Source organism: Rhinoraja longicauda, chromosome 29 (genome assembly GCF_053455715.1).
Source record: "Rhinoraja longicauda isolate Sanriku21f chromosome 29, sRhiLon1.1, whole genome shotgun sequence".
Classification (NCBI taxonomy): Eukaryota; Metazoa; Chordata; class Chondrichthyes; order Rajiformes; family Arhynchobatidae; genus Rhinoraja; species Rhinoraja longicauda.
In genome coordinates this window covers 13,756,066-13,780,756 of record NC_135981.1, presented here as the reverse complement: position 1 = coordinate 13,780,756, position 24,691 = coordinate 13,756,066, and the positions used below count along the sequence as shown (strand labels likewise).

Below are 24,691 nucleotides of genomic sequence, written 5' to 3'. Positions count from 1 at the left end.
TTCCATGAGCAAAATCTAAATTCAATAGTCCATTTAGATTAGCCCATTCCAGTTAGAACAGGTTCCACTTTGAGGAGATCATGGCTAACTTTTCACCCACCCTCAAATTTCAGCTTAATTCCTGAATATTCTCAGTAAACATAAATCTAATAATCTAATTTAATTTAAATCTAAAATTTATTTTACCCAATGAACTAGCGTAAACTTGCAATGTGCAGAAGAGAATTACAGACCTAAAGGGAACCCTTTTAACAAGGAAGAGTTACCAAAGGTCACTCCAGCAAGGTCTGCCTCGAGTTTTTCAACTCTACCCTCTGGTCCACACTTCCTTATCAACAAAAACATATTCACTACAGTTAGCTATCACTTCCTATAATGTTCTGAAAACTTATCTCAACTTTCTTTGTCTTTCTCTCCATAGCCCTCGCACTTCGATGAGCCTTGGGTGCCCAACACCCTGTCGCCGGTTTGTGGTTTGTCCCTCCTCGGATCACTGTCGGTAGATACTCACCACTGCTGACTGGGAGCACCGCACAAGCCGTGCCGTTTCAGAGATGCTCTGACCCAGTCGTCTGGCCATAACAATTTAGCCCTTGTCAAAGTCGCTCAGGTCTTTACTCCTGCCCATTTCTCCTGCATCCAACAAATCAACTTCAAGAACTGACTGTTTACTTGCTGCCTAATATATCCCACCCCTTGACAGGTGCCACTGTAACAAGATAATCAGTTATTCACTTCACTTGTCAGCAGTCATAATGTTTTTCGCTGATCGGTGTATATTGGATGAGGCAATCAGGTGTGATAAATCCAATGCAGTAGGGGCTGTGAAGAAGATACAGAAAGTATTTGGGGAATATAGATAGACAAAGTGAATGAGGAAGTCTTTAGTAGATGGAATCTCATCATGATAAATAAGAGGTCATCTATTTTGGTAAAAGAAATGGAAACACACTACTGTTTAAATTTTTCAACCTCGCACCATTGAAACAGTAGTGTGTTCCCATTTATTTTACGAGGTTGAAAAATGATGGTGTGTCAAGGAATCTGGATGTCCTTGAATGCAAACAAATGAAAGTTAACATGTTGCTCAGCAAGCACTTAGAAAAGGCTATTATGAGAGTATTTGAGTGTTAGTCTCAAAACTCCTTGCTCCAATTATATGGGACCCCTGGTGAGACTGCACCAAGTAGTCGATACAGGAATGGTCTCCCTACCTCAGGAAGGATATATTAGTGAAAGAGAGAGAGAGTGTAGAGAAAATTCACTATATGATTATTTGGAGATTGGTATGGTGTTTGAGGGGAGATTAAACAGACTGAGCCTGTTTTAAAAAAAATGTGAGAAGACTTCACCAGGAAACAAGAGCACTGGGAAGCGGAAAGTGGAAGGTGACAAATGCTTCAATGCATGGCTTGTTCGACTGCCCTCTCCATTGCCTTGACAACATCAAACACTGCTTGGAATTCAGCTCCATCTCACTGAGCAGCCACTCCAAGGAGGCACCACAAAGCATGAATCCCCCAACGTTGCCAAATGTGTTCCATTTGTATTCACAATCTGCCTCAGATCTATCGCAGGGTCTGGCTGCTGAATACAGCTTTAACTGTGCACCGTTACATTGAAGGTGGGGTATTCATGCTGTTGTTCCCTGCTGTGGTTGTGCTGTTGGTTAGCCACCTCTTCAAATGTTTTATCTTGGAGCCAGCAAGGCTTCTACTAACATTATTCCTAAAAGGAGTGAGCAGCAGCCATCCAACCTCAGATCCTACTCCGCCATTTGCCGAGATTATGGCTGCTCTTCCCACTTCATGCCATTTTTCTGTCCTATCTCCATATTTCTTACATCCTTTAATGACCAGAAATCTCTGCATCTGTTTTTAATGAATTCGGTCACTGAGTCTCAATATCCATCCGCAATGGAGGATCCCACATTTCATCGCCTTGGTGAAGAGCTTTCTCCTTATCTCAGTCCTAAATGGCCAACTACATCCTGACATATGACCTCTGGTCAACTGAGGGGAACATCTTCCCTGCATTGACAATAGACAATAGACAAAAGACAATAGGTGCAGGAGTAGGCCATTCGGCCCTTCGAGCCAGCACCACCATTCAATGTGATCATGGCTGATCATTGAGCACACCAAGCCCCCATAGTTAGATTACCTCTGATTCTTCTAACCTCCAGAGAATACAATACCAGTCTACTCAATCTCCCATCGCACAGAAAATGTGCCATCACAAGAACCAGTCCAGCGAATCCTCGTTGTACTCCCTCTGTGGCAGGTACATCTTTTCTAAAGAGACCAAGACTGGACTCAATGCCCCACCAAAGTGCTACACAAATGCAACATAACTTCTTGCAGCTGAAGGCTGTGAAGAAGATACAGAAAGGATTTGGGGATCTCGTTCTGTACCTGCGAGTGACCAGCTCACCAAACGTACCGTCTCCTACATTCTCCACATTATGGATGCTCCTATCAGGCCTACTTGATACATACTGAAGATCCCTGCAAATTGTTTTCCCTTCCTGCCCCCAGCATTCTACCCAATTTGACTCCTTGTGCCCAAGGCCCCAGGCACCTGTTTATGCATTGCTTTCTGAAGGACTTTGTTTCTGGTACCTGTAATGAAGGGTCACTCCTGTAGCCGACTCCTCCTGGCAAAAGAAGGTTGGGGGCTGGACCTTGGGATAACTGAAGCGCAGGTACTCGTGTAGGTTATCTAAGCCATTTACAAAGTCACGCACATGTCTGCCCAGAACCTGGGAGGGAGGTAGAGAGACCTCAATGAGAAAAATAACTCAGCACAAAGTAGGAATGAACACAATGCTGCATGAAGGAAATATCAATAGATTATATCCAGGTTACATTCATTTGCGCCATTATCTTGGTGCAAAAATTCAGAGGGTGGTAATGGAAGATTGTTGTGAAGATTGGACACCGAGGGCCAGTGGTGTCCCACTGCAATTGGTGTTGGGTCTACTGTTGTTTGTCGTCTATATTAACGATTTGGATGACATTATTATTAACATGGTACGTTTGAGGTTTATACCACACTGGTAACATAGTAGACAATGAAGAAGGTTATCTAAGATTACAACATGATCAAGATGAACTGGGAAAGTTGGCCAAGGAATGGGAGACAATAGACAATAGACAATAGACAATAGGTGCAGGAGGAGGCCATTCAGCCCTTCGAGCCAGCACCGCCATTCAATGTGATCATGGCTGATCATTCTCAATCAGTACCCTGTTCCTGCCTCCTCCCCATACCCCCTCACTCCGCTATCCTTACGAGCTCTATCTAGATGGAATTTAACTTGGAGAAGTATGAGATGTTACATATTGGTATGTTAAACCAGGCCAGGGATTAGAGTAAATGGAGGAGAGTGTTGTAAAACAGAGACCTAGAGGTACAGGTACAGGTTCATAGTTCCCCAAAGGCATCTGGCCCATGTACCTCCATCAGTCGGGACATTGAATACAGGAATTGGAACATCCTGTTGCAACTGTACAATTCATTGGTAAGATCATGTTTGGACGATTGTGCACAGTTCTGGTTGCCCGTAGAAAGAAAGCATGTCATGAAGCGGCAGTGTTGTGAAGAGTTCGGTGCTGTGGCCAATGATGGCGCCGACCGACGGACGAGATGGACATGTGAAGTGGGGTGTCGGCAGCGGAGAGGCCTCGGCACCGGTGAAGGGGCGGCAACAGTGAGGTCTTGGCGGTGGCGGTGAGAACCTCGCGGCAATGAGGCCTCAGCGGGGGTGAAGCCTCACGGAGGCGGCGATGTCTCGAGGGTCGACTCGCGGTCGACAAGAGCGTGGTGGATCGTCGTGAGGGAGGGGAAGAACAATGGAGGACCCGGTGTGGGGAGATCACTGTTAGGGGGAGGGGGGGGAGAAGAACAACGGGGAGGGAGGGATAACAAAGGACAATAGGGACCTTGCCTGGGGTCTCGGTGAGTGGGGGACACAAAAGGAAGAGCCGGCATGCTTTGTAACTTAGTCAGCGCCGTAGGTGGCCATTATTTGTATACATTGTGTGTACAAGCAAAAAAATTAACTGTGCCTTGTCACATGTGAAAATAAAGTATTCCATTCCATAAAGTATTCCATGACATTCCAAGTTGGAAAGGGGCACCAAAAAGATTAACGAGGATTTTACTAGAGCTGGAGAGCTTGAATTATAAGAGGAGGCTAGGTGGACTGGGACTTTTCCCCCTGGAGTGCAGGAAGATAAAGGGTGACCTCAGAGAGGTCTGTAAAATCATGAAGGGCATACAGCAGGTCAATGGTCACAGTCTTTTTCCCAGGGTGGGGAGTCCAAAACCAAAGGGTACAGATGTAATGTGAGAGGAAAGATTTAGAAGAGTCCAAAAGGGTAACATTTCCCCCCAGATGGAGCAAACAAGCAGACAGAAGAAGCTGGTTACAAATAAAACATTTAAAAGACATTTGGACTGGTACTTGGATAGAAACGATTTAGAGCGATATGGACCAAATGCAGAGGAATGGAAGTAGTTTGCATGGGCACTAGATGGGCATGGACGAGTTTGGTCCATGGTCCTGTTTCCGTGACTCTATGCGTCTGTTTGAGTTTAGAAGGGTGAGATGGGACCAGATTGAACCATAGAAGATCCTGAGGTTTGTGCGCTCGTCAACAGACGTTGACCTTTGTCGAAACGAGCTCTCACCTTCAGGATCCTGTCGTATCCATACTTCCCCACAAATCCCAGGAAGTAGACACCCCAGGAGTTCATCAGCTCATTGTAGGGGGTGCCGGTGACTCCGCTAGCAGCCTTGGCAATGCGCGGAATAACACTCTCACTGTAGACCTGGTGACCAGAAGCTCAGATACAAATCAAATGCCAGCAGGAAGTAACCAGTTGAGGCAGGTACAATAACAACATTTAAAATGCATTTGGACGGGTACATGGATATGTTAGGTTTCAAGGGATATGGGCAAAATGTGGGCAAATGGGACTAGTTTACATGGGGCGTCTTGGTTAGTATGGACGAGATGGGCCAAAGGTCTTTTTCTGTGCTAAATGACACTATGATCAGTGCCTAGCCCAGGTATGAAAGCACCTCGTGAAGACCTGACCAATGACTCAAAGACTTTCATCTCCAGGACCTGCCAGTTCGCCAGCCAAGTCTTCCAGTTGGGACAATGGCAGTCTCCCAGGTGGACAAGGTGTGTGATGCTCCTTGCAAATGGCCTCATCTCCACTGGCAGAGAGTCCAAATGCACCACTTCACTCTGTTCACTAAGACCTGCTCGCTCTCCCAGTTGCAAACCATTTTAACCCTCCTTCTCAGACCGTCCTTTGTTTCCTTGGCCTCCACCATTGGCAGAATGAGGCCGCATATAAATTGGAGGAACAGCACCTTGCTAATTGTATGAACATTGAAGTCTCCAATTTTATGTGGAACCCCCCTTGCTACCTCTCTCCTTCCTGGGCCTCCCCTCTCCCCCACTTTGGTGCGCACCTATTGTCATCTCTTTACCCTTTCTTCACACACACATACACACCCATATCCCAACCCCAGTTCCTAATTTCCCTTTTATTCCCCTTATTTCCCCTTCCCCTGTCCTCTCCTCCCTATAGCCCTCCCTATAGCCCTCCCTATAGCCCTCCCTGTAGCCCTCCCTATAGCCCTCCCTATAGCCCTCCCTATAGCCCTCCCTGTAGCCCTCCCTATAGCCCTCCCTATAGCCCTCCCTATAGCCCTCCCTGTAGCCCTCCCTATAGCCCTCCCTATAGCCCTCCCTATAGCCCTCCCTATAGCCCTCCCTATAGCCCTCCCTCTAGCTTTACATTTCACTCCTTCTCTTCTCTCCTTATTTGATACCCTTTTTTTCTACTTTTCACTTCAGGTCTTCTTCTTCCTTGCCTCTTTCAAGAACTGAGATTTCATCCCATCTGGCCCTGGGGACCTACCCACCTTAATGCTCTTCAAGCGATCCAACATCGTCTCCTTCTTGATCTCAAAATGCCCTGACATATTAATATAGCCAAAGGCGATCTCATATTGTCCACGACCTTCTCCTTGGTGGATACTTATGCAAAGTACTTGATTATCAGCTGGCCTAGATCTTCTAACTCCTAAGGTGGGAATTTACAAAGAAGCACAAATTTCCTCCTTTATCCTTGATTGGTATTTATTTATATTGCCCATATTTATTTGCTGAGTCAATGTTACATCAATAGCCTGGCCACAATTACATTTCCAATCCACACTGTTCCCTTCATTCCAACAGCTGCCCATTGACCAAACCAGGAAAGGAGGGCATCTCTGAATCCAGTTTACTTTACAACAGTCCTCTGGTTTCATGATCTTGGTTCTGACTCCAGCTTTTAGCTTAGTTTAGAGATACAGTGTGGAAATAGGCCCATCACCCCAACAATCCATGCCGACCAGCAATCACCCATCACTCGTACTATCCTATACTCAAATCTGTCAAAGGGGAAATAGAATGGACATCTGGGGCTGTGTAATAGAGCCCCTGAGACCCTGAGTTGCAAGTCCCTGCAAACCTGGCTGATTTGTTTGGGAAGTATTTAGGTATATGAGAAGAAACTATTAACAAACTGAGATTAGGTGAAATCAAAGGCAAGCCATTGGCTGGGTTGTGGTTCGGGTTAGGAGACAGAATAATCAACACACTTGGATGACAGTGGATAACCATTGCCATTTGCTATGTATAAACATCTCAGATAAACATTGTTAGCCCTAATGAATGGGCATGGACATGGATGAAATAGCAACAGAAGCTTGCAACAGGAATGTTGGCAGTTACATTGATTCAAGACTTATTTCTGAACCTGAAACCTTTTTCAGGTATATAAATTGGTAGATCATAAACAGACACAAAACAGATGTTATTGGGTGAAGTTTACCTCGTGAGTAACAAAAGAGTGAAGCTGGACGTCAGCCTGCTCCCGCACCAGCTTCCACACGTCATCGCCATATGATTCCTTGATGAAGTTGTGCAGACTCTCACACAGCAGCCCGTACATCATGGGCATGGAATGCAAGGCTGAGAGGTAGCAGTGCTCTCCCTGGTAGGCCTCCACAACAGCACGGCAGTCTTGCCAATTGATCTTTCAGCCTTCTTTCTTCTCTGTTGGGTTGTGATTGCACTGAGTGTTGCGGGATTGCACATTGACTTGATGTAATTATGCGGGCAGCTGACATAAACAGACCGGGCTTTGTGGGGCAACTTTCAACACCATATGGTCACTCTTTTGTCAGAGAACATCAGGCAGCATCCTTCAGCTCGTCCTTGACCTCATTCACTCACTCCTGTTCTGGGTCTCCATACCCAACCAGTCTGACATTGAATCTAGTGAATCCGAGTCACCATCAGTGTGCAATCACACCACAGAGATCATCCTTTCTCAAAGGATCCTCAACTCACAGCCCACTGACTCTGCCTGTGGAATTGGCACTACAGTACTGCCAGATGAATAATGGGTAACAATGCGTGAGAACACAGGAGGGAGATTGTTAATCAGGTTGAATGGTGCCATAACAGCAATCTTGTTCCCAATGTTAGCATTGATTGCAAGGAGTGATGAAACTGTCTTTATTGACGAGACAACAGTGGAGAGAGTCAACAAATTGAAGTTCCTGAGCTTGCATATCTTTGAAGGTCTGTCCTGGGCCCAGTATATTGATGCAGTCATGAAGAAAGCTCACCAATGCCTCTACTTTCCTGGCAGATTCAGCATGACGCCAAATACTCTATGGATCTTCTACAGGTGTATGATAGAGGCTATACTGATAAGTTGCAACAGAGTCTGGTTCAGTAACTCAAATCCCCAGAAACAAAGGAAGACGCAGAAAATGGTGGACATTGCCCGGTCCATCGTGGGTATTGACTTTTACACCATCAAAGTAATCTACTGGAAACGCTGCTTCAAAAAGGCGGCCAATGTCATTAAAGATCCACATTACTCTTGCTGCGCTCTCATCTCCATGTTATAATTGGGAAGAAGGTACAGGAGCCTGAAAACCATCTCCTGCCATGTTTAAACAGCTTCTGTAGAGGACACAAGTAGATAGAGTGGTTAAGAAGGTACATGATATGCTTGTCTCTGCCATCAGTCGGCATTAAGTATATAAGAGTCAGGAAGCCATGTGGCAGCTTTATAAAACTTTAGTTGGACCACATTTGGAGTATTGCATCCAGCTCTGATTGTCCCATTACAGGAAGCATGTGAAGGTTTTGGTATTACTCCAGCAAGGGTAAAGCTGCAACAAGGAAGAACTTCATTGTTTTGTTTCTTCTACCTATGACAATTGAACACTCTTGATTATTGGCATCGTGTTTGGCACATACATTGTGGGTTGAAGGGGCTGTTCCTGTGCTGTTTGTCCTATGTTCTATGAACAAGTTGTGTGGGGGGTGGGGGAGGGAGGGGGGGGGGTCACAACACATGTGTACACTTTGCAAGCTGTTTAAGCAAGCAGTAAAAAAAAGCAGTGGAGGAAGCATCATGTTAGAAATGTGAAGTTATTTTCATTTTTAGGACATTGTAAAAGCAAATTATTTTTTAAATGGAGCAAGGCAATGAAATGTTGCGGTGTAATGGGGATCGGGGATCCTGGTATATGAAACTGAAAAAGATTGTATGCAATTGATCAGAATCTGAGTTAGGTTGGTCTTTACTGCCAGGGAAAGGCACTCCAATCATGTACTGTAGTGTAAAAGTAAGAAACCTTTCACACATTGGCTCTCCCTGAGTTGTGGAAGTGCACTATGTACAGCTGATCCATACAAATATGCTTCTCGGAGAGGGGAGGGCAGATATGGCCAATGCTGCGGAGCTGAGCCATCTCCTGCCTTGAAAAGTTGGCCCCTGGCCACAGAACACAGAACATAGAACAGGAAAGCACAGGACCAACCCTTTGGCCCACAATGTCTTTGCCGAACATGATGCCATGTTAAACTAATCTCCTCTGCCTGCACGTGATCCATATCCCTCCATTCCTTGAATATTCATGTACCTAACTAAAAGCTTATTTGACATCATTATCATTGCTGCACTGGTGGGTAAGGCAAAGCAGTGCCTTTACCACCTTAGACAGCTGAGGAAATTCAGAGTGCCTCTGAGGATCCTTCATCGCTTCTACTCTGGGGCTGTAGAGAGCATCCTGTCCGGCAACATTGCAGTCTGGTTTGGGAACAGCTCTGCCCAGGACAGGAAGGCCCTGCAGAGAGTAGTGCGTTCGGCAGAACGCACCATGGGAACTACACTCGCCCCCCTGCAGGACCTATACATCAGGAGGTGTAGATCGAGAGCAAGCAAGATTATGAGGGACCCCTGCCACCCCAGCAATGGACTGTTCCAGATGCTACGGTCAGGCAAGCGCCTCCGCTGTCACGCTGTGAAAACGGAGAGGATGAGACGGAGTTTCTTCCCACAGGCCATCAGGACTGTTAACTTTTATAACTCCAGGGACTAAATTTTGTCTTCTCTGTATTAACTTTAATTTATATGCTGTAACTGTAATTCTTTTTTTGCACAATCCGCAGGCATTGCCACTTTCATTTCACTGCACATCGTGTATGTGTATGTGACAAATAAACTTGACTTGACTTGACTTGACTTGACTATCATACCTGTTTCTGCCACCACCCCTGGCACCATGTTTCAGGCACCCATGACCCTCTGTTTAAAGAACTTTCGCCACACATCTTGTTTAAACTTTCTTCCACTGACACTAAAGGTATGTCCTCTACTCTTTGACATTTCCACCTAACAATTTTTTTAATTTATTGAACTTTAATGTTTGTTCATTACATTATCTATTGGGTGATGTATTTACAAACCTGTGCTGCTGCAAGTGAGATTTTTATAGTTCATTTCGGTACATTAGCCAATAAAACTCACTTGTCCCTCTTAACTGGGGAAAGGGTACTGATTGTCTATTCTATCTATGACTCTCATTATGTTCTATAGTTTTATCTGATTTCCCATTAGGCAGTGTGCAAAAGATTTCAACCATCCTTTGGGTGAGAACATTCCTCCTCAGATTTCCACTAAACCTCTTGGCCTTTACTCTAATTCTACGCATTCTTATTTCAGATACCTCTGCTTTGGGAAATGTTTAGCACTATTCAAGCCTCATAATGTTGTAAACCTCTATGAGGTTCCCCTCAGCCTTCACCACACCAAAGAAAACAAAACACACCTACGCAGTCTTTCACAACCAAATTAAACATCCAGGTGAATTTGCTCTGCACCTTCTCAAAAAGAACATAAAACAATAGGAGCAGGAGTAAGCCACCTGGCCTCATACCTACCCCGGACCCCATTATCCGTGTCGGCAGGGTGGCACAGTGGTACAGCGGTAGAGTTGCTTCCTTACAGCACCAGAGACCTGGGTTCAATCCTGACTATGGGCGCTATCTGTATGGAGTTTGCACGCTCTCCCTGAGACCATGTGCATTTTCTCCGGGTGCTCCAGTTTCCTCCCACAATCCAAACATGTGCAGATTTGTAGGTTAATTAGCTTTTGTAAATTGTCCTTAATGTGTAAGGTAGAACTAGTGTATGGGTGATCATTGGTTGATCTGTGGGCCAAGGACCTGTTTCCATGCTGTATCTCTAATCTCTTCTATGCCAGGTCCTCTGCCCACAATTTACCCGAACTTCACAAATATCTATAAATTCAAGGTGGAGAATCCCCAGGGATCTGTAAATCACAGTGAGCAGAACATCCTGCACACAACAGTTTTAAAGTACTGCCCCCAACCTTGCAACCATGTCCCCTCATTTGAGAACCTCCCACGAGTGCAGACATTTCAACATCTGCCCTTTCATGCCCCACAGGTATGTTTCAGTAAGATCACCTTCCATTCTTCTAAACTCCAAAAAATATGTAACTATTTTTTAGCCACTGGTGACGGGAGCGTCCTCTCGACCCAGGAAGCAGCCCGGTGAATGTTTTTGAACAGCAATGCCAGTGTATCTTAGTCTTAAAACAAAGCTTTTCACTGCACACACGACAATAATAAACCTAAACCTATAGAATGGGGCCAACATTGTACAACGCCTCAGCTGTGGCCTCCGTTGTAACAATACTTCCCCTTTTTAAGCTCTAACCCTCTTGCTACGTGCCATTTGCCTCCCTCGCCACTTACTGACTCTGTCTGCTAACCTTAACCTTTTGCAGATTCATTTGAGACTATAGACTAGAGAAATATAGACTCCTCTATATTTCACTTATAGTTGGTCTTTCTCTATTTAAATGATGGCCTGCCTTTAAGTGCTTCTTTCCGAACACAATCATTTATTAAACTTCAGTTGCCAACTTTTCACCCACTTACTGTGGACTCCAAATGTCCTCATTGCAACATATCCTCCCACCAACTTTTGATTCAGCAGCAAACTTGGATATTTTGCAATCTGACCCTTCATCGGGCGACCAATATACATCATAGGAACAGACCCTGTAGTACAATCGTCCTCTTCCACCTTGCATTTGCAGTTTTCCTATCTGTAGGAATCTTTCAATAAACCAGGGAATAAATCACAACTAAATCATCCGCTATCTCTGAAGATAATTCCCGACAGATCATTGGGTCTAAATGCTCCAGCAACAGGATGGTGTGGACCAGAACTGATTTCGGGAAAGTCACCCTGGCGACAGGGTGGTAACCAGAACAGTGATTCACAAGGAACTGTAGGTGCTGCAATCTTGAGCAAAAAAAACCCACAAAGTGCCGGAGGAGCTCAGCGGGTCTGTGGAGGTAATGGATGGACGAGGTTTCGGGGTCGGGACCCTTCTTCAGACCGTTGGTTATTGTGTAGGAAGGAACTGCAGATGCTGGTGTACACCGAAGATAGACACACGATGTTGAAGTAACTCAGCAGGACAGGCAGCATCTCTGGAGGGAAGGAATGGGTGACGTTTCGGATCGAGACTCTTCTTTAGACAAAGAGCCAGGGGAGAGGGGGAAGTGGAGATGATGGAGGGGTACAAAAAGAATGTAAGGTGTGAAAACGACATATGTCTTCAGACTGAAGATAGACACAAAAAGCTGGAGTAACTTAAAGAGTCTGTCTTCGGTTTAAGTCAGCATCTGCAGTTCCTTCCCACTCGGAGATGTCTTCAGACTGAAGATCGACACAAAAAGCTGGAGTAACTCAGCGGGACAGGCAGCATCTCTGGATAGAAGGAATGGGTGACGTTTCGGGTCGAGACCCTTCTTCAGACTAAATGTGTAGAAAGGAACTGCAGATGCTGGTGTACACCGAAGATAGACACAGAAACGCTGGAGTAACTGTCAGGCAGCCACCATGCAGTGGGATCGACCCGAAACGTCGCCCATTCCTTCTCTCCTGAGATGCTGCCTGACCTGCTGAGTTACTCCAGCATTTGGTGAATAAATACCATGCAGTGGGAATGTCTTCAGACTGCACTGAGGGGAGCGAGCACGAGTTGTTGGGCAAGGGTGCTGAGGAATCAGCATGGCAGAGTTTGCATCGAGACCTGAAGGGGGTGAGGGAGTGTCAAAGCCCCCTGGTGAAGTTGGCCGGAGATCAGAGCGGGGCAGGGGAATAGAAACATAGAAAATAGGTGCAGGAGTAGGCCATTCGGCCCTTCGAGCCTACACCGCCATTCAATATGATCATGGCTGATCATCCAACTCAGTATCCTGTACCTGCCTTCTCTCCATACCCCCTGATCCCTTTAGCCACAAGCGCCACATCTAACTCCCTCTTAAATATAGCCAATGAACTGGCCTCAACTACCTTCTGTGGCAGAGAATTCCACAGATTCACCACTCTGTGTGAAAAAAAACGCTCTCATCTCGGTCCTAAAAGACTTCCCCCTCATCCTTAAACTGTGACCCCCCCCCCCCCCCCCCCTTGACAGGATGACCATGACAGAATGATCTGGTGCAGGTGAGAGGAGCCGGAGCCGCCGGCGGGGAGCTGGTAGCTCCAGTGGGACAGGCAGGCGCTGATGGCCTTTCCCGGAGAGGTTCCTGGAAGCAACAATCCTGCCAGCGACTCAGGCCAGCCCTTGGTCCGGCCCCCGCCTTCCTTGCAGGGAATCACATGAGCCATTTGCCGAACTCGGGCGGGGATCTGGGAGGAGGGGCTGGGCGGCCCAGTGGGGGGGGGGCGGGGGGGGGGGCAGCTGCTGTCCGGTCCGAGGGCGGGAGGGAGAGAGGGAGGGAGGGAGGGAGAGAGACGGGGATCGCTGCTGGGACCATGATGGGCACCAAGTCCAAAGGCTCGCAGCCCCCCCGGCAGCCGCAGGCGGACCACAAGAAACTCGCCCTGAAAGCCTTCAAGAAAGTGGGTAAGCGCGGCGGGCACGGCCGAGGGGCTGAGGAGCCTGTACTCGGACTGTGTCTAAATAAGGCATCGGGACCGATCCGGGAGCTTGGTCCCCCTGAGGCGACGTCTGAGCCCGACCGACCGACCGACCGACCGACCGACCGGAGGCGCCTCGCCTTTGGAAGGTCACACTCACTGGGCTCGCTGTTTGCTGCTCAGATTAGTCACCGCAGGTGGACCCCTCCCCTCCCCTCGCCTGGTCTGTTGGACGTGTTGTGAGAGGGGTAAGCTTCTGGCTAGAGCGGGGAGCCGAGCCTGCAACACCCGCTGGCCAACCCGGACAAGTCCGCTTCACCCGCTGCTGTCAGATTGACCCGACGTTAGAGTCTGCCCCGGGTGATGGATGGCTCTCTGTAACTAACTGCATGGTGTTTGTAGACTTGAGCCTGTTTAGCCGCCCTAGTCCTTGTCCACGCTAACATGGCTGAGCGTAATCTGCCAGCCACCCTTGAAGTGGTCAGGTATGTGTGTCCGGCCCTGCTTTCTCGTTCGACTACAAGGCAAGTACTGCCAACTATTCTGAAGCCCCCTTGGAAAGTACTGAAACAAAAACTGCAAGAAGGTTTAACCAGACAGACATTGCATCTCCAGTGTACAATGAATAAGGGAGCATCGGCAGATCTTTAATATTATGAAGGTCGAATGGTAATGGAGGTAGAGCATTAACACTTTTGTCAGAGATGAAATGAAGCAAGACAGCCACCATTAAATACAAATAGTACAGGAATCGGAGGTGAAAAGCAGGGGTGTTTTTAACAGGACACATAGATAAAAACATTGTGTCGGAAGGAACTGCAGATGCTGGTTTACAACAAAAATACACACAAAATGCTGGGAGTAACTCAGCATCTCTGGAGAAAAGGATAGATGATGTTTTGGGTCAAGACCCTTCTTGAGACAGAGTCAGGGAGAGGGATCAGCCATGATCACATTGAATGGTGGTGCTGGCTCGAAGGGCCAAATGGCCTCCTCTTGCACCTATTGTCTATTGTCTATTGAAACTAGAGCCTGACCTTTTCATGCCTCTAGTTTCCCTCTCCCCCCTTACTCTCAGTCGGAAGAAGGGTCTCGACCCAAAACGTCACTTATTCCTTTTCTCCACGGATGCTGCCTGACCCACCGAGTTACTCCCAGCATGTTGTGCCTGTCTTAGATCAAAAGATTATTGATGTGGTTGGATGCAGTGAGCGGAGATAGGCACAGAATGGTAGGGCTGAATGGCCTCTTTCTCCACTGCACATGTTATGCTTTTTTTCTAGACTGTTTCTTTTGTAAATGTCGGAGCAGGTACTTGTGTTCTCAGTGGGCAAGAGACAAGTGTACCGTGGCATTACAGGGAGGATTGACATGATGTGGGACTCCCTTTGTCATCTTGAAACCACCTCCACTACAAACAAATTCTTCACTCTCTGCCCCCAGTTTGTGGTGGACATGATTCCACTGAGAGGACTGAGGCTTATGAGCTGTCAGTTCACTGAGAGGACTGAGGCTTATGAGCCATCAGGCAGCTGTCCCCACCATCTGTCAAGCTCCATGGTGAAGCAACATTGAGCAATCCCACTCTATCCCTTTGTTACTGTCCGGTTGGTTCCTATCATGCTAATAGTGGAGTAAAAATTAAAATAGTTTACTGTTTAGTTTATTGTCACGTGTACTGAGGTACAGTGAAAAGCTTTTGTTGCATGCCATCAAGTCAGCGGAAAGACACTACATGATTACAATCAAGCCATTTACAGCGTATACATACATGATAAGGGAATAACATTTAGTGCAAGATAAAGCCAGCAAAGTCCCATCAAGGAAAGTTTTGAGGGTTAACAATGAGGTAGATAGTAGTTCTGGTTGTAGTAGGATGGTGATAACATTTGTTTATGGAGTTCTCAGCTTTCAAAATAACTTGGCAAACAACAAAGTACTTTTAAAGTTCGGTCATTACTGTAAAGTGGAAAATGTGACAGCCAGGTTGAGGATAATTATTGGCCAAGACATCCCAAGTAACACCCTTTGATTTACTACCAGGGAACGTTAGGAGCTAGCTGGGTGGATGGCTGGCAGGAGAGTGTTGCATGAGAGCACAGGCTAACAACTGAGATCAAAGGAATCAAGTGGTTACTTGTGTAACATGCAACACTGATCACATTTTGATCAGGACCAGCTCTGTAAATCTGTGTGTTGATTGTAATTCCCCACCAACTGAGTGCCTTGCACTGAAGATTATTGTTCAGACTGGAGTGTATTTTGGGGAGGAGTCAAACTAGCCGAAAGGATGTAAAGATCACAGACATCATTTAAAATTGGACATTCAACGTAGCTGATTATATTCAGATCCATTAGATCTAGGCAACTGTTTGGATGAGTTTAGTCGAACAGCTGAACCTGGAAATCTGACTGGAGCTTGAGTAGAAGGCAGTTCCTGAAATTATTAAGCACATGAAGATCAATTAACCGTGTAAAGGACAATTTAAAACTAAATATACTCAGAAAAAGTGCGTGGTTTACTTTGCTCAAGTACTGTACATTTGTCGTTATATATGAGTGTTATTCATTCATTTATTATCAATAAGTTATGACAGAAGGAATTTGCCAACTCATAGCACGGTGGCACAACGGTAGAGTTGCTGCCTTACAGCGCTTGCAGCGCCGGAGTCCAGGGTTCGATCCCGACTGCGGCTGCTCTCTGTACCGAGTTTGTACATTCCTCCCACACTCCAAAGGCGTTCAGGTTTGTAGGTTAATTGGCTTGGTAAAGTGTTAATTGTCCCTAGTGTGTGTAGGATAGTGTTAATGTGCGGAGAGGTTAATATGGTCGGTACTGACTTGGAATGAGTCCGCACTGCATCTCTAAACTAAACTGAACTGCTACATGTTGGTAATTATTCTGTAGTTATTGCTGAAGGCTGTGGAGTACAGAGGGATTTGAGGGCACAGATGCACTGAAATAGCACGAGACGAAATACCTTGGGGCATCTAAATGTTATCACAGGATGCATAGACTACATAAAAAACGAATCTATAATCAATTAGGTCTGGCTGATTGAACTTAACAGATGATTTATTTTTTGTATAGTCACATGTGTTGTACACTCCGTCTAATCTGGGTGACCATGTTACTGGTGCCTGGGGTTTGGCCAGCTCAGCTGCTGGGATTTGGAGCTTGACTGACAAGGAGAGGCACTGCAGTGCATCCTCGATGCTGACAGATATATGGATAACTTGTTTACAGAGGTGGGCATCCTGCAGCTTAAGGAAAGGTGTTCGTAGAAGGAATGAGTGACCAGCTGGGAGAGGGAAGAGGGCAAGCAGGTTTTCAGGGAAACCTCTGAGAGCACCTTGCTTCAAAACCATTACTCTGTGTTGGAAATGCAGGGCAATAGTGGTTGGAGTTCACTGGTTCAATTGACCTTTATTGTCACGCGTACCGAGGTACAGTGAAATTTGATTTACCATACAGTCATAGCAAAAAAGCAACAAGATATAAAACTACATAAAGATTAAACATAAACAGCCACCACGACGGCGTGTGAGAATCCCTAGGGCACACAGCATAAACGGATTCGATGTCCGGGCCACACACACGCTCCTTCACAGTAATGTGATCAGAGTTGCACCGGCCGCTGTCACTCTCTCTGCAGTCCCTGTCCGCCCAAACAGTCAGAAAGCCGTCCACACTCGCACCAGACTCCAGGATATCCTCATGGCTCGATGTCCCCGCAAACACTGAGATCACTGCACTCATGACAATCCCCCCGAGTCCCCACCAGCGCAGGCCGCACGTCCATCTTGTTTTTCGGCGACCTCACATTCCCCACTGTGAAGGCGAATAATTCTTACCTTTTTCCTCCTTTTCTCCCGCGGTTGGGGCGATCGAAGCTCCCGCAGTCGGCGATCGAAGCCCCCGCAACGGGGCGATCTAGGCTCTCATGATCGGGGCGGTTGAAGCTCCTGCGGTTGGAGCTCCCGAAGCCGATCCCAAACAAAGGGACCGCCAGCTCCACGATGTTAGGCCGCAGTGCGGACGGAGATACGATACGGAAAAAGACGTGTCTCCGTCGGGGGAAGAGATTTTTTTTTAAATCCACCCCCTCCCACCTCCACATAATATAAAATTAAAGATACAAACATACAAATAAAACAGACTAAAACAACAAAAGAAGAAAGGGGCGAGACAGGCTGTTGTCGAGGCTGCCACTTACGGCGCCACCTGGTGGGAGGGAAATACAGACATTTTTGCAGCTGTTGATGTGAATCCAGATTGGTGTGTTTGCCTCCTTGAATCCAGGTTCAAGAATATAATGGGATGGATGCTGGACCTTCTAAAGGGAGAGGGTTGACAGTCAGTGGTCTTGGTTCACATAAGGAGCAAGGTTTCGGAGTAATTTTATTTGGAGTATTGCGTGCAGTTCTGGTCACCCCATTACAGGTAGGATGTGGAGGCTTTAGAAAAGGTGCAGCGGAGGTTTACCAGAATTGTGCCTACAGCAGGAGGTTGGACAGACTAGGATTATTTTCTCTGGAACTCCAGAGGTTGCGGGGAGACCTAATAGAAGCACATTAAATCCTGAGAGGCATAGATAGGGTGAGTAGAATCTTTTTTCCCAGGAGGGAAAAATCAAATACTAAAGGGCATAGTTTTAAGGTGAGTGGGGCAAAGTTTGAAGGAGATGTGCGGGACGAGTTTTTTACACAGAGGGTGGAGAGTGGCTGGAACACGCTGCCAGGGGGTGAAGGTTGAGGCAGATATGATAGTGGCATTTAAGAGACTTTTGGATAGGCACATGGATATGCAGGGAATAGAGGGACGTATTATTTGTGGGCAAATAAGATTTAGTCTTGGCATCATGTTCGACACAGACATTGTGTTCCGAAGGTCCTGTTCTTGTGCTGTACTGTACAGTTCTATGTTCTTTGTAATAAAGAGTAGGAATGTGCTAATAAGTATAGGACTCGGATGATCAGACAGATGAATGTGTGACTAAGGAGGTGGTGTCAGAGGGGAGGACTTTTGATTTCTGTATCACTGGAACCATTTTTCGGGAACGTGGCACTTGGACAAGCAGGAAGGGTTGCACATGAACTAGAACAGGTCCAACATCCTGCAGGAAGATTTGCTCTTGTTGTTGAGGAGGGTGGAAACTAATCTGGCGGGGTCCGGAATACAGACTGCATGTACAGTTGTGGGGGAGGTGCAGTCAAATATAGAAGGGAAACGACGTCAGTCCAGCAGGCACAGCAGACATGGGTGGGATAAATCACATGGGTGGAATGGAAGGCTGGATTGCATCTATTTTAATGCAAGTTTCTGACTGGCAAGTCGGATAAGTGAATAGCATTGATAAGTAGGGGGAAGTATAATATTGCTGCAATCACAGTAACATGAAAGAAGAGCAGGATATATAATCTTTAGGACAAGGTAGAATGTAGAAAAGAACAGGCCGTTTGGCCCACGATGTGTGACCATGATGCAAAATTAAACTAATCCTGTCTGCCTGTACATGATCTATATCTCTCCAGTCCTTGCACATTAGCCAACCTATCTAAAAGCATCCTAAACAACACCATCATATCTGCTTCCACCACCACTCCCGGCAGTGCATTTCAGGCCACTACCACTAACTGTGTAAAACAACCCGCAGCTCTCCCTCAAACTTTGCCCCCCCCGCCTTAAAGCTGTGCCCTCTAATATTTGATTTTTTCATCCTGGGAAAAAGGGTCTGACTATCTACCCTGTCTATGCCTCTGATAATTTTATAAACTTCTGTCAGGTCTCCTCTCAGCCTCCGACAATCAAAAGACAACAATCCAAGTTTGTCCAACCTCTCCCCACCAGCCAACGCCTTCTAATCCAGGCAGCATTCTGTTAAACCTCTTTTTTACCCTCTTCACATCCTTCCTGCAATGGGGTGACCAGAACGGCAAACAATACTCCAAATGGGGCTAATCAAAGTCCTATAAAGCTGCAACATAACTTCTGTCTCTTATGCAAGTAACTCCTGTCCTTAGGAATCCTGTCCAGCGATTTCCCTGCCAATGACATGGTACTCACAGGCCATTAATTTCCTGCATTATCCCTCATTCCCTCCTCAAACAAAGAAAGAACATTTGCTCCCCTCCATTCCTCTGGGACTGCCTGTGGCTAGAGAGGATTTGTCCACGCCCCCACAATCTCCTCTCTTGCCTCTCTCAATAACATGGCCCTGGGGAGCTGTCCATCATAATGCTCCTCAAGAGACTCAACAGCACCTCTTTCTTGATCTTGAAATGCCCTAACATACCCTATTCTCTCACTATTCTCCATGTTCTTCCCCTTAGTAAATACGGTTGCAAAGTATTAGTTTAATATCTTGCCTATAAAGAATCGAGAACATAGACATAGGAGTACAGCATAGGAAAAAAGCCCTTCTACCCACAAAGCCTATTGTGAACATCTCCTCTACCTGCAAGTGATCCATATCCCTCCATTCTCTGCACATTCATGTGTGTAAGCCTACTCAATGCTCCTGTCATATATGCGAGGGGGGGGGGGGGGGGGAGCCTTTGCGGGACTGTAAAGGAGGAGAGATGTATGAGATAAATAAAATAATGAGGATTACGGATAGGCTAGACTGCAGGAAACCTTTGCCTTTATCTATGTTCAGTAAAATTGGAGGATATAGATTTAGGGTAAGGAGTAAAAAATTAGAGATGATCTGAGGGGAACCTTTCTCAATGCTGGAGAGTGGTGGAAGCAGAGTTATAGATATGTGAGAAGTGTCTCGATGAACCCTTGTTTACACTTGAACTTCCTCGGTATCAAAGGCTTTGGGGAAACTGGAAGATGGAATTAGTATGGATGAGTGACCACTGGTCAGTGTGGACTTATTCCAAGCTGTGTGATCCTCACTCCATGGCCTCTAGAGATGGGGGAGGGTGGGGGGAGCGAGGGATTGGGTAAGTGGGACTTGAGACAAGGGAGCAGGGGTGGGAGGGAACCAGGGACAGTGGACAAGGGGATTACATAGGGATTGTGAACTGGAGGATCAGCGACTGGGGAATCAAGAACTCACTGCCAGAAAGGGTGGTGGAGGCAGATGCCCTCACCATATTTAAACAGAACAGGGATCCTGTTAATTGTGGAGCTGTGAGCTGCAGGGCGATGGACCCGGAGCTGGGAGTGAGGCGGTGCTTCTTCAACCAGCACAGTTATGTTGGACTGAATGGCCTATCCCTGAGTCGTCGACGCTCTGTCATTCTGATGGGTCCGTCAGAGCGTGAGAGGACAAAAGCCTGCAGACATCTGAAATAAAGAGGCAGCTGAGACACCAATCACTTTCCATTTTCACACTCGTGGTTCTCACCTGATGAAAACCACGGCAATCGTTGCGTTTCCGTCGGGATTGGAGGAAGGGCCTGGTGTTGAGGAGCTCCCCCGTCAGTACTTGAGGCCGCACACCCATCCTACCCCAGAGCCATGTTAACGTTGGCACAATTTGTCCCTCTTTGCATCTCCAGTCACAGCAGGAGGAAAGGTGACCAGCATCCCTTTGCCAAGTATAAGAAAATAACTGCAGATGCTGGTACAAATCGATTTATTCACAAAATGCTGGAGTAACTCAGCAGGTCAGGCAGCATCTCGGGAGAGAAGGAATGGGTGACGTTTCAGCAGGTCAGGCAGCATCTCGGGAGAGAAGGAATGGGTGACGTTTCGGGTCGAGACCCTTCTTCAGACTGATGCCAAGTTATTGCTCCATTTGAGAAGCTCCGATCTGTGGCCAGAAATCATTCCTGACTCTGCACCAATGGCTGTGTAAACAATAATCTCATATTGCTGGCAAGGCAATTTCTGTATCAGTGACTTGAATATGTAACTAGGAGTAAGCCATTCAGCCCCTTCAGCTCCTTCCACCGCTCCAAAGTAATTCGTGGAATTGCCCAAGGATCAGTTCTCATCTTAATGAGCTGGAAGGGGGCATAGCGTGTGAGGTATACAACTTTGCTGATGGCATGACATTCGGTGGGAGGGCACAATGCCAAAGGAATGTTTGAACTCTGCAACAAGATATTAATAGGATAAGTGAGCAGGCAAATGGAGTTAATGTGAAGTCCGTCTACACCACGCCGTCTCAAAAAAGCCGACAACATAATCAAACACTTGTCCTACTCCAGTCGTTCCTCCTTCTCCCTGGACAAAAGGTGCAGAAGCTTGAAAGCGTGCATCACTAGACCCAGGAATAGCTTCTTCTGCTCCATTATTAAGCTTCTGAATTGTCTTTCCATAAGCTTGGGTGTTGTCCGTTTCACCTCTACCCCATTGTTGACATTGGACTTTGTCTATGGAACTGTAGTGCTACAATGCATAGAACTATATTCTGCGCTCTGTATCTTTCCCTTTGCTCCACGGGTTTGTAGGTTAATTGGCTTTGGTAAAATTGTCAATTGTCACTCGTGTGTAGGATAGTGTTCCTGTACGGGGTGATCGCTGGTCTGCGCGGATTCGGTTGGTTGATGGGCCTGTTTCTGCGCTGTATCTCTAAAGTCAATGTTTTATAAAGTTGAACCATAACCTCCATGAAGAAGTGATCTGACCCGAAACATTGTCTAATCCTACTCTCCTGCTACCTGACCCATTGAGTTACTCCAGCATTTTGTTGAAGATTCCAGCATCTGCCGTCCCTTGTTTCTCCTTCCTCTTGCATTCAGTGCCCCCCAACCAAGACCTGTATGCCCTTTTAACCCTGTTGTGTACATGTGCTGCCACCTTAAATGATCTCTGGAATTCAGATTAGATTATTGTTATATACACTGGTAGGCAATTAAATTCTTAGTTCTCATGAAACTCAAAGGGTTAACAATAATTACAACAATAAATGCAAAATAGCAGAGTGGAGCAAAGATTGTAGCGTGGTGTGAAGGAGGTGATTGGTTTATGAGTCTGATAACCATGGGGAAGAAGCTGTTTTCAAGTCTGCAATGGGGCGACCTGAACTGTACATAATGCTCCAAATGCGGCCTAACTAATGTCCTTAAAAGCTGCATCAGGACTTCCTGACTCTTATTAATAATTAGCATCCCGGCATAGGTGTTCTTATTATCAAAGTGTTCCAGGGTGGCACAGTAGCACAGCGGTAGAGTTGCTGCCTTACAGAGCCAGAGACCCAAGTTCGATCTTGACTACAGGTGCTGTCTGTATGGAGTTTTTATGTTCTCCCCGTGACTTGCGTGGGTTTTCTCCGGGTGCCCCGGTTTCCTCGCACACTCCAAAGATGCACAGGTTTGTAGGCTAATCGGCTTGATAAAGTTGTAAATTGTCCCGAGTGTGCGTAGGATAGTGTTAGTGTGCGGGGATTGCTGGCCAACGTGCACTCAGTGGGCTGAAGGGCCTGTTTCCGTGCTGTATCTCTAAACTAAGCAAAACAAACTGAGTGTAGTGCACGGGAGATGGCGTAGTCCCTGGATCTGTTTTCTCCGTATGCAGATTGTAAAGGATTTAGATTGTCTGGGAGGCTTTGAAACCTGGGCCACAGCCAATCTTTCAGAGCATTTCTTCCAAAATCTTTCAAATAGAAACAATAGTTAAAATAGTTTCAATTTGATCGGATTATGAAGAGATGTTTTTTCCTTTGGGAAGTTGTGTTCCATTCCCGGTGGCTCAGAGATCGTCTTTGTGACGTTTGTGTCATTGAGCTCCTGACCTCTGCCTTCCTGCCTCTCACAGGGTTGCTCGAGGATGAAGATGTGAAATTCATGCTGAAAGGCAGCAAGTTAAAAAAAATAAAATCAAGTCGATGGAAGAAGGATCGAAGGATGAAGCTGCTGGAAGATTGTCTTTCTATCTGGTGCGAGTCAAAATCCAGGAGCAAGCCACCAACTTGTGAGTACTCGCATGAGGAGGCTGCACTGGGCACTTTAGCTCTCACTGATCTGGCTTGAAGTACTGGCATGGCATGAAGACTCACTCCTTCCAGCCAACTCACTGATGACCACTTCAGCCAGCAGCACTTTAACTGCACAGGGACACAGAAACAAGGTTGGACAATAGTATTGAGGAGCATGAGTATCATTTGCCAAACATCATTTCTACTGCCGAGAGAGAGGGGAATAAAGAGAATTACGGGGTTAAAGAGTTTCAAGTTGATGACTGGGTCTTTGATTGTATAATCAAGGGAATCAAGAGCAGACTATAACTTGGAGAGCTAAAACCAGGATTTGATGCTACTTTTTCTCTCCTGGCTCTAATTGGTGATTGTGCATGATTGCTGTGCGGTATCTTGACCTCTGAGACTCTGGTGTTGAATATAGCAAGAGAATAAGTAACAATGACTTCATTTATGAAACATCTTGAACAAAACAAAAGCATTCTCAGATCTTCACCAGGATCATTATCAAGCAAGACCACCCAAAGAGATGCGACAAAAGATGCCACGGGTTAAACGAAATATGTTTTAGACAATAGACAATAGACAATAGGTGCAGGAGGAGGCCATTCAGCCCTTCGAGCCAGCACCGCCATTCAATGCGATCATGGCTGATCACTCTCAATCAGTACCCCGTTCCTGCCTTCTCCCCATACCCCCTCACTCCGCTATCCTTAAGAGCTCTATCCAGCTCTCTCTTGAAAGCATCCAACGAACTGGCCTCCACTGCCTTCTGAGGCAGAGAATTCCACACCTTCACCACTCTCTGACTGAAAAAGTTCTTCCTCATCTCCGTTCTATACTTTTTCTTGAAGTAGGAAAGATATGGAAAGATTAACATAGTGAGTTCCAGAGCCTAGTAATTCAGCAGTAGGTCAAAAAAAATAGTACAGAATTATTCAGTAATGAACAAGAACCAGAAAGAGAATTAAAAAAACCCTGGGGGTGAGAGGGTTGGTGTGCTTTACAGAGAGGAATGGGGAGGCCATCAAGAAATGTCAATATCAAGGGGTGGATGCAGACCAGACTATCACACAGACCAGACTCCCCACCATTGACTCCATCTACACTTCACACTGCCTCAGAAAAGCAGCCAACATAATTAAAGATTTGTCCCAACACTGTCATTCCTTCTTGTCCCTGCTCCCGCTGGGCAGAAGAAACAGAACCTTTGGATTTTGTCTCTGGAATTGGTGCGCTGCATTGCTAGAACTATATTCTGCACCTTTCACTCTCCCTATTGTATTTGAGTTTGGCTTGATTGTATTTACGTATAGTACATACGTTATGTATGTATCTGATTTGATTGGTCATCGTGTAAAATAAAACGTTTCACTGTATCTCAGTACACGTGACAATAATAAACCGAAACGTGTACCTATAACAGTATGATTTACCCAGCAGTTGTCTTCTCTTTATGAAAGCATTTTCTTCTG

At 46.2% G+C, this 24,691-nt stretch overlaps 2 protein-coding genes across 3 annotated transcripts in view; one reads left to right on the top strand and one right to left on the bottom strand.

Moving 5' to 3' along the window:
• The window catches only part of LOC144607550 (soluble guanylate cyclase 88E-like), a 33,135-nt gene extending 26,112 nt beyond the window's left edge, over positions 1-7,023 (bottom strand). Inside the window, exons 1-3 of the mRNA XM_078424448.1 lie at positions 6,904-7,023; positions 4,696-4,836; positions 2,622-2,761 (exon numbers count right to left, since the gene is read on the bottom strand). Coding sequence (XP_078280574.1) covers positions 2,622-2,761; positions 4,696-4,836; positions 6,904-7,023 — 401 coding nt within the window. The remainder of the gene's footprint in view (positions 1-2,621; positions 2,762-4,695; positions 4,837-6,903) is intronic.
• Positions 7,024-13,194: 6,171 nt separating this feature from the next.
• LOC144607766 (1-phosphatidylinositol 4,5-bisphosphate phosphodiesterase delta-3-like) overlaps positions 13,195-24,691 on the top strand; it is a 56,454-nt gene continuing 44,957 nt past the window's right edge. The window contains exons 1-2 of one of the 2 annotated variants that reach the window (XM_078424821.1): positions 13,195-13,327; positions 23,057-23,212. In XM_078424821.1, the coding sequence (XP_078280947.1) occupies positions 13,237-13,327; positions 23,057-23,212 (247 nt within the window). In that variant the 5' untranslated portion in view covers positions 13,195-13,236. Of the gene's footprint in view, positions 13,328-13,502; positions 13,590-23,056; positions 23,213-24,691 lie in introns of those variants that run through there. The other variant, XM_078424822.1, reaches the window with a different exon arrangement.